The sequence below is a fragment of the Monopterus albus genome, unplaced genomic scaffold, assembly GCF_001952655.1.
Source record: "Monopterus albus unplaced genomic scaffold, M_albus_1.0 scaffold49.1, whole genome shotgun sequence".
In the NCBI taxonomy this organism is placed as follows: domain Eukaryota; kingdom Metazoa; phylum Chordata; class Actinopteri; order Synbranchiformes; family Synbranchidae; genus Monopterus; species Monopterus albus.
In genome coordinates this window covers 2,131,880-2,141,639 of record NW_018127929.1, presented here as the reverse complement: position 1 = coordinate 2,141,639, position 9,760 = coordinate 2,131,880, and the positions used below count along the sequence as shown (strand labels likewise).

At 41.2% G+C, this 9,760-nt stretch overlaps 1 protein-coding gene across 2 annotated transcripts in view; it reads right to left on the bottom strand.

Moving 5' to 3' along the window:
- Positions 1 to 2,051: 2,051 nt before the first annotated feature.
- Positions 2,052 to 9,760, bottom strand: part of fubp3 (far upstream element (FUSE) binding protein 3) — a 20,859-nt gene continuing 13,150 nt past the window's right edge. For both annotated transcript variants that reach the window (XM_020600923.1, XM_020600924.1), the window contains exons 12-19: positions 8,692 to 8,821; positions 5,419 to 5,579; positions 5,081 to 5,154; positions 4,839 to 4,915; positions 4,580 to 4,636; positions 4,212 to 4,262; positions 3,909 to 4,036; positions 2,052 to 3,455 (exon numbers count right to left, since the gene is read on the bottom strand). In XM_020600923.1, coding sequence (XP_020456579.1) covers positions 3,447 to 3,455; positions 3,909 to 4,036; positions 4,212 to 4,262; positions 4,580 to 4,636; positions 4,839 to 4,915; positions 5,081 to 5,154; positions 5,419 to 5,579; positions 8,692 to 8,821 — 687 coding nt within the window. In that variant the 3' untranslated portion in view covers positions 2,052 to 3,446. The remainder of the gene's footprint in view (positions 3,456 to 3,908; positions 4,037 to 4,211; positions 4,263 to 4,579; positions 4,637 to 4,838; positions 4,916 to 5,080; positions 5,155 to 5,418; positions 5,580 to 8,691; positions 8,822 to 9,760) is intronic.

Here is a 9,760-nt window from a genome sequence, read left to right as displayed (position 1 = left end):
TTGACTGCTGGCGCGGACGGGGGGAGTCAGGACACCTGCTTAGTGTGGAGGAGGTGGAGGTGTGCGCGCGCACCTTCATTTACACAGCAAGACAAACGGCTTTAAATTTGTTTAGCCCACAATTTAATCATAAAAAATGAGATGTTAGATTCCCCCTGGAAAGTCATTGACTACATTTACTCAGGTCTCAGTCCTGAGATGCGTGTACGTTACTTGAATATTTCCATTTTGTGACACCTTATATTTTTACTCAGCTACATTTAGGAAACAAATACTTTCATTGATAAAATTATAAAATACGATTAAACTAACAAATGACGATGTGATATTGTTTCCCAGCAAGCAGCTCCAATTTTCATTCTGAGCAGTAAATACCTTTAATTTTGGTGCTTTAATGTTGATGCTAATATTTCTCCACTTTGCAACTTTATTTAAAGATGAATGCTGAATTATTACGAACAGGTACAAATGAACAGATCAATAAAGCTCAGTGAGAAAACCAATCATGGCTATGAAGACAAGCTTATGCAGTGACTGGGCCTCAGTGGTCGATGAAGTAGACTATACCCCATTACAGGTGAAAGTTGTGCATTTCAAATATACAGGCATTAAGTGCTCAAAGTAAACATTCTTATTATGGAGAATGGCTTGTTTTATTTTATTATTGCAGGTATATAAGTGATATTTTAAAGATGATCAAGGAGCTATTTTATCTGTTGGACGGTTTAATCTACAGCAATGTCATACTTTATAAGCTGAGCACGTTTTGTCAGTAAAATCACCAAAGTATTTACAGCAAATAAATTGAGCAGAGTAAGAAGTATCAACAGGTCAAAAACATAGTGGCTCCAGTAAATAAGTACACTGTATTATCATCACTGGACACAACAGAAACTGTGGTATATCCATTTAAAAGTATTATTTGCAAAATAAAAACAGCATCCAATCAAAAGGTGTATTATTGGCCTGTAAGGACTTTTAAAGCCTTTTGTCAGTCACAGATTGTTTTGTGGGGATGTTGTATTCGACTGCGTTATATTGTGAGGACGTTGTGATCTTTCCAACTGAAAATCAAACGGCGTACACGTCTTCCTATTTTGTTACTTGGCCCAGCACATTAAATAAATCCTCAAACAGCATCGTGCCCAAACACGGGAGCACACTCTGAAAGCCAGTCTGAAATAAGGAGGATTCAAATACATAAATTAACCCCTGATGAGGAAAAGTTGGCCACGAATGGCCTATATTAATAATACTCGTGCATTTTTCAACTACTACAAAGGACCACCAGGACACGAGTGTCCTCGGGGACACTGTGTCAAGAAGGAAAAGGATCAAAATCAAGGGTTGGATTTGGAAACAGCTGCACAGCATCAATGCAGGGGCCAGTATGGGGCCAATACAGGGTCCTCTATGGCAGGGGCCTCCCCGCTGAGTGCCAAGATGTGCAGCGACAAAGCTGGAGAGAGACACACGTCACTGAACTGGCGCCTGAAGGAGGAGACAGTGCTGGGAGATATGTGGACCGTTGTGAGAGCAATGAAACATGGAAGTGTATAGCAAAATGAAAATTTTAAACTTTTCCCACAAAACACAAAAGGAAGAAGTTGCCATATGTTTAAGATGCAGTCTAAACAAGGAGGCAGAAATATTTTATACCTGCTCTTCTGTTGGCAGCTGTGTAGTGATGTGATGCAGCATCTGACCAAAGTTACAGCTACATTAAAGCGAAGAAGTGTTGTAGTAAGAACTTGATCATAACTCAACCACAAGAGGCTTGCGGAAAATTTATTTGAATTTTGAGAACTGGCAATAGACTATCCAAAATATATATTTTCTGCTTATAAAACATACAGTTGGCCTATATATACTCTATGTATCATCTGTTAGTATATACAGCTCTCAGAATGTTTTAAACATGAAACTCAGAATATTCAACACTCAGTATCGTAATACAACAGAAGACATCCAAATGCTTAGAATAGTCACCAGAGAGAGAGAGAGAGAGAGAGAGAGAGACAAAACAAATCAGCTTAACAGTACACAGTAAAGGTAGTCTGGGTGTTTTTAATACATGGTTAACTGTACACATTAGGGAAAAAACAATAAACACACCATAATTAGACATCTTGAAATGATCCCTTTTCATTAAGAAGTGATATTAATACCAGAATAATTCTCAGTAATAATGCATCATTTATATCGATTATATTGGATCACAGAGAAATAAAAAAAATTAAAAAGTTAGCATTGGACTGAGCCCACAGCCAGGACCTGGTGGGGCGCTGGTGAACTGGGGAGGTACCAAATAAGCTTTTGATCATAATACTTAAAACATAAAAAAAATACTACATTAATTACTACACAGGTAGAAGTAGAGGCTTAGCAGTCTTGAATAGTCCAGATACAGAACATACACAAACAGACCACCTATTTTTCTTCATAACGAGATGCAACATCGAATTTCAAATCACACATTCACAAATCTCTGAACATTTTCAGTATGAAAACCGAACAGAAGAAGAGGGACAATTCTCCTGCAACAATGATCACAGGAAAAAAAAAAAAAACAAATTATGAAATATATACTTTTAAATTAACAGTCAAATACGAGACCATATATACACAGTTTTACAAGGTAGTAAAGGCAAAAAAGCTATTTGCAACATCCCCCTAAATTCTTTCATTAGATCAATGTAATAAATTATCCGTGACATTTTCATTTGGAAAAAAAAAAAAAAAGAGAACATCTTAAAACTACAAGTTAAAAGTCTGTCAAAATATTAGAGAACCCATCTTTGTTTCAAAAATGAAATAAGATATTGCACCTTCTTTTAAACCAGAGTACAATAAAATGACAATGAAAAAGAGCATACAAAGCACAACAGGAATTAAATTAGAACTATTGCCACTGGCTGACAATCCTTTTTTTTTTTCCATATACCTTGTAACAAAAATACATTTCCTGTAACAAAACATCACAGTTTCATTTCACTGAATTATGTAAAAGGATAACATTTTAACACACTTTAAACATCTTAGAACATAGAATGCTATTCAAGACTGCTAAGCACGTAATCATGTTTCATTTCAACAACTAGAAAAAAAAAAAAAAAGATATTGCCTTTTGAAATGTTACAACACCTTGGGTTCATTTTGGCGGCACAATCGGAGTCAAAGACAGGAAAGTATAGAAAAGCAAAGCAGCTCTCTCAAGTCCAAAAAGGGATCCCAGATACTGTCTATCCAAAATAACAGTGTACATAAGCATTTAGTAACAAATAAATGTTCCTGATTTTAGAAATATTACTTTATCACACAAGTCATTCTACAGCTAGTGTTTCTAAGAAAAAAAGTTTTCAAGGCATTGCAAATCTAGAACCCTGTCTGTTAAAAAAGGGTTGTTTCATCCTCACACTGATTCAAGTCTAAGCTGGGCGTCTTCTCTAATGATCCTGTAGAAGAAAACCACTTCGTTAATCACAGCTCATTTCATTGGTCCCCTTAGATTAAAAAAAGATATACTGATCAAGTGTATCTGACACACACACACACACACACACTCTGTCGCCAGTGTGTTAGGTTTGCCAGACTAAAACTACTGCAGTCTAGTCTTCACATCAAGGTTATAATCACTTTTTGTTGAAACTGTTTGAGTGAGGTGTTGTATTTTGCCAGATACATCACACTGACGTTGGGCTAAAAGACAAATACCACCAAATTTAATGCAATACAGTTCGACAGCAGCCAATTCTACTTCCTCAAAAATGACTGCTGTTGAAACAACACCCCCTCTACTATTGTTTCAACAAAAACTGGACATCGCCTTCATGACGGGAGGATTTAGACTAACACACTGTTGGTTTGGGTGAGATCTGTTGTCTGTGGGACATGTTGAGGTTCCTCACCTGAAGGCCGGGAGCTTGTGTCTGCTGTGCACCCTGGTTGAAGTAGGCCATTGGCTGTCTGTAGAAGTCAACCCAGGCGCTGTAATCAGGATTAGAGGTCTGCTGAGATCCAGGGCCGGCTGTTTGGCCTGAGGGGCAGCGTAAACACACAAACAAACAAACACACAAGTGAGGAAGAAATACTGGAGCGGGAACCAAAAAAAAAAAAAAGACACCGGGTTTGATGTGTCATGGTGAAACTCAAACGTATCCTTTAATCTGTTCATGCTGTGCTCATAATGAAGTATTTTCACAAGCACTCACCCCAAGCTTTGTTGTATTCAGGGGCAGTACTTTGAGCTTGGTTTTGCTGACCTGTACACAAACAAGAAATGTTGTACGTTTGTCACTGCTATCAAATGATTTTAAAGAAAAAAACATTCCAGTTCTAATGAGCAGAGTTCCAGGCTTAGTCACAGGCACAATGCCTACATTCTCATACACTACCAGCTCATGGTTTGGACACACCTTCCCACTGAAAAGAATGAGATAGGGTTTCCAGACTTTTAATTGGTAGTGTTGGTTTCATCAGGCTGGTGTGAACAAATGAGAATTTAAACTGAGCAGGATAGTGAAACAAAGCCTTGAGCTGGCTGTTACAACTAAACCTTTTCTCTGTGAGTGACACTTGCCTAGTTTTTTATAATACTGCTCCCAGTCCATCTGGCCCGTCTGGGATCCATTGTGACCTGAAACCAGACACAAATAGAGCACCACCAGAGTTGTTGAGACTGACTTTAGCTTTTCACCTTCTGCAATTCTGCTTCCAAATGATTTCCACTGGCAGCAGATTGTAAATCTGTCAGTAACTGAAAGAAGTGCTTTGCCACAGGGAAAGCAACTGTCTCAGCTGAGCCCGCATAACACTTTGAATACAGAGCACTGACTCACTGTGGCCCTGCTGGCCTTGAGGCTGCCATATCTGAAAGGTTGTACCCCATCCTCCAGTCATGAACGTCTGAGCCCCGCTTCAGGAAGAACAAACAGATAATTCAATGCAAGTGAAACAGAACTGTTAAGTTATTTCTTACTGAAGAGGCTGAGGCATTAACGTAAGCACACTTTTTGCCAGTACTGGATTCAAAAAATGTAACCAAATGTGCCAGGATGAGAAGAGGAAAGGTGGCTCTTACGGCTGAGGAGGAGTGGCTGGTCCTTGGTTGTAGGGATTCACACCGAAGCTGCTGTCGCCTGCCATTGCTGGGCCCTGGAGCAGAAGGAGAGAAGAGTGAGAAACCACGCGTGGTTAAAGGGAGCAAGAGGCAAGGTCAGAGGGCAGGGATGGCTGCTGATGCACTCCATTAAGTCCATTTGATGGATTCTTTATGTTTAACCTCTGGTGACATCCTGCTGGCCACCAGGACCCACAGCAACCTAGCAGCTCCCCACATTGACATGTGCACTCATGAATATCAGGCCAGACAATAGCAATTTGTGGGGGGAGGCGAGGGCCCGGAGTCGGACCACCTACCCCAATTCTCTCATCGATCAGCTGGCGGGCCTTTTCCAACTGCTGAGGGGTGCCTCGGATGGAGAAGATGCGCACATTGGGGTCGGTGTTGGGCGGTGGGTTTCTCTGTAGCTCCACATGGGCACGAGACTGCTCTTTGATGCTCTTGATGGTTTCTCCACCTGGAAAATGGAATGATGTAATGTTTTATTTTCTTTTACAACAGTCCTTAAAGTCCAACCAAACCACAAGGTAAAAATAATGTGAAATGGCTCGCTCTTAGTGATGAACCTACAGACAATCATCATCTAAATCTGTCGCTCCCCTCAGATAGCTGTGGTTACATCCAAGTCAGAATTAAACAAACATGGGCACTTCAACTAAATTCTGTTTGATGATGTAGTGGATATAGCTATACTGTTGCTGTGCAGTATTTTTTTTTTTTCCTTCCTGTCTTGTTGACGTTAACGTTGCGCGACATGGAATCTGTCCCATCTCTACCCTCTGTCTGATGTGACATGACGCAGCATTAGGCCACACGTCTCGTCAGCGTGGACTCACTTGACTAAACTGATGTGATAGCTCTACCTACGAGGACTCTGGCATGTGTCTCGCCACTTATCTACCATTCTATGGTAACAGCCATGCAAATTGGGAAACAAAAGGAGACCCCCCCCACACACATCAGATGCCAGCTTCCCGACGTGTGGAGAGCGTAATTACACCAGCAGGGAAAAATGAAACATAGCTGGCAGGAGAAAAGGCTCAAAATTCAAGCGTATCCTCCTCTTAAGGATATCGTTTGTCTCTTTTACCCTTTTCATTCTCGACTCTGTGTTGTCCTCTGCGATGAGATGCCACAATGCCCATCTGAACGAAAAAGGCTGAGGGTGCTTGCTGGGGGGACACCGGGGCTGTCCCAACATCAATTACACATTTGTTCACTTGTGGCTGACACCCTGATGACCCTGGCTGGCCTTCAAATGAAAACGCTCATCAAAAACCTCTCCTCCTCCCGCAGCCTATTCCTTGCTGCCAACAGACTGCACATGGGCCATTAACCCATTGTCAACCAAATGAAACTTCTGCCTTAATGAAGCCATTATGAGCTCTTCTAGTCAGACAGCAGAGAGCAATGAAGACCCTGACTATTCAGTTCATGGACTGGGCCGTAGTGTGGACAGATAATACAGGCCTTATTAATGAGACCGGTTGAGTGAGCTGGAGAAAAGGAGGGGACACAAAAGTGCAACTGGTGACGGCATTCAGAGCAAAGCCAAGGGACCTGTTAGCTGCTGGTGAGGAAGGGTCCTCAAGGGAAGAGATCACCATCATAATGTGCAACAGGAAATTACTCCAACAGCAGCAGGGCGATGTGATTATATTCAATACATTTTGGTATTATGTCACTATATAAAAATGTTAAGGTGGAAGTGTTGCATTGAATTTGCATACAAGTGTACAGGTGTACCTAATAAAATGGCCGGTGAGTGTATATATATATGCATTTTTTTTAATCTGTTGAGAAAATGACACCATCTGCCATCAATCAACTAGAGAAATTCCCCTGGTTCCTTTTTATTTTTATTACACAAAACAGGTTAAATTGCTGCGAGCACGGCACCGATGTGCTCCGTCGCTCCTTGACCTGCTCTCTCTTTCTCTTGCACACTGACAGCAGACGTCTATGAACAGCTCTTCCTCTCCATGTCCGTCAAGCAGAACCAACTCTTCTAATAAGTTATTAGCAAGCTAGTAAGGATAGCTAAGCCAATGCTAGAATGCGGCTGTGTTGCCGAGGCACACTGCATATATCACGGATGTATATCAACTCTTCTGCAGGAGGATAAAGTTTAAGCCAATTTTTAAACTCTGACGTTGAGTGTTTGCTCTCTCAGTCCTTACAAATACAGAATAATATTTTCCTAGACACAAAGGACTCGTCCTAAGAAGGCACACAAACAGTCTGGACAGAGGTCTGAACAAAACAGAGCTAAAGTTAGAAACTTAAAAAAGAAAATACATGGGAAAGTTGAACAGTCTGACCAGCGTGATCAGCTGAACAGAGAGATGTACTGTAGGTGAGGTGGAGGACCGCAGCGACAGGTCAGATGGACAGCACAGCAACAGCAAGCACAGAGGCCCAACAGCATTACTGTATTTAACTTAAAAATAGAATTTATGAAAATCACATGTGCTCAGTCAAAACCATGAGTTAGGTTGAAGAATGCTTAAGGCTCTTGCACTGAATTTAGGTCTGAGTAGGCAGGTGGGTGGCTTGATTCATCATGTGTGCAGGGGGTCAAAACAGAGGGGCAACGGGCTGCATATGGCATCGTAAAGATATTAATCACCGCACCCTTTAAGGGGCGGCTGACAGCACCCAGACCCACCGCCATCTCCACCATATTGGCTCACTTCATATGCTAATGGCCAGAGAGGGGGACGCAACGCCCAGGTTTATTTGTTTCCCTCGCCCCACTACATGCACAAAAGCCACTTGACATTTCTATTGCCATGTTTTTATCTTAGGTAAAGAGGCCCCCTCCGACCCCACCCACCACTGCACACGCACACACACTAAAGCGACACGCATGCACACATACTCCACTTATACGCGCACACACAGCTCTTTCCAATGCAATGGTCAATGACTTTTAAATAGCTAGCAATAGAGTGGGCATGAATAGCCAATAAGCTAATTCCTCCTATTCATTCCCTCGCCGCACTCTATTGGTCTGAAAGACCCTCATTAGATGCCAGGCAGCCTTCCACATGATTGAGGGCTGTTATTATGCACCTTTAACAATTAATGTCACATTACACGCATTATCCCCGTCATTAAGCCCTTAGTGAAGCCAATGAATGCCACTTGTGCTGTATACATGAGCCCTGGAAGGAGAATAGGAGGGTGGTCACTCATCCCCTCTTCTCATAAGTTTCACCTAGTGGCAGAACACCAAACAGCTATTCAGTTATTAAAGGAAACAGACACTCTGGTGACTTAGATTGAGCTTATTAAGACTGTTCATATTGGTGGATTGTGCACTATTTATTGTTGTGTCACAATGCAGCACAAGTGGGAGAGACGACCTGACAGCCAAAATATGATTCAACAAAGCACATTCACAATTCCTGGAAACTTTTGAACACAAATTAGCAAAATAAATAAATAAGTAAATCTTAATCTGTGCATCATGACCAAAAATGTGAGGTACGAATGCTATGATTAGGCACTTGACCCAATCATAACTCCAATCATAATAAATACTTAATGCAAAAAACCCTCTTTACCTTTGCCAATGACTAGGCCACACTTGTCTGCAGGTACTGCATACGTCACCTCCTGCAGTCCTCCAGGCCCTCCCATGTTACAGTCACCTCGCCCTCGACGTCCCATTACACCCCCAAATCCATCTCGCTCCTAGGGCCAGAAGAGGAACAGAGAAAAACAAAAATCAATTTAAGAAAAAGGTAGAATTTTAAAATTTGCCACAGGCCCAGCACAAACATGGACATCTTTTTTTTTTTTATTAATTAATTCCAAGCATGTAATAAAACAGAGAGAAAAAAAAAAGAAATCAACATGTAACACAACACAACCAAACCAATTACCATATACAACAAAAAAAAAATAGAAATTTCTCTAGATGATGCTTAGTCATTACATGCTTGCAAGGGAACCAGTACCTCCATGTGATGCCCATGGAGCTCAGAAATCAAACACCATCTAATTATCTAGTTGATTTGGTGAGTCTTGAAATTAACGATGTACTTGGGATCTTGAAAAAGGTCCATGTTCTGCCTTTTACACACAAGTGAGGGAGCACGGATGATGGAACGGGGTGCACCCTCTATGACCTCTAATGTCGGCATTCTGCCAGTAATTGCACCTCCTAAACTGGGGCTTAAGTTTAAATATTTCATATCACTGGGAAATGTGAGTGTGTGTATGGGTCTGGGTGGGTGCACAAATGGGTAAAGCCGCAGGGGTACAAATAGGAGCAGTGAGATTGAATGTAATCTGTTTTAATCTAAATGACAGGCCCGACCAAATGTTCATGCTCTTCGTATGGCCTGAGTTTTTAAATTTACGTAAGTGGCCCCTCAATCCATAACCACCCTCTTGATCACCAAACAGACCCCAAATACCACTTGGCACCAAATTATATCTGACTTTATACATAAATACAGCAGATTTATATTTTACTAAATCAAAAAATTTTAAAAATCCTGAATGTGCAAATGATGAATTCGTATGATCCCTATAACCAAGTCCATGAACAATTCTAATGGCCCTTTTCTGTAGTTTAAATAATGACCATAATGCGCTTTTGTATGTATTTCCCCAACACTCAACACA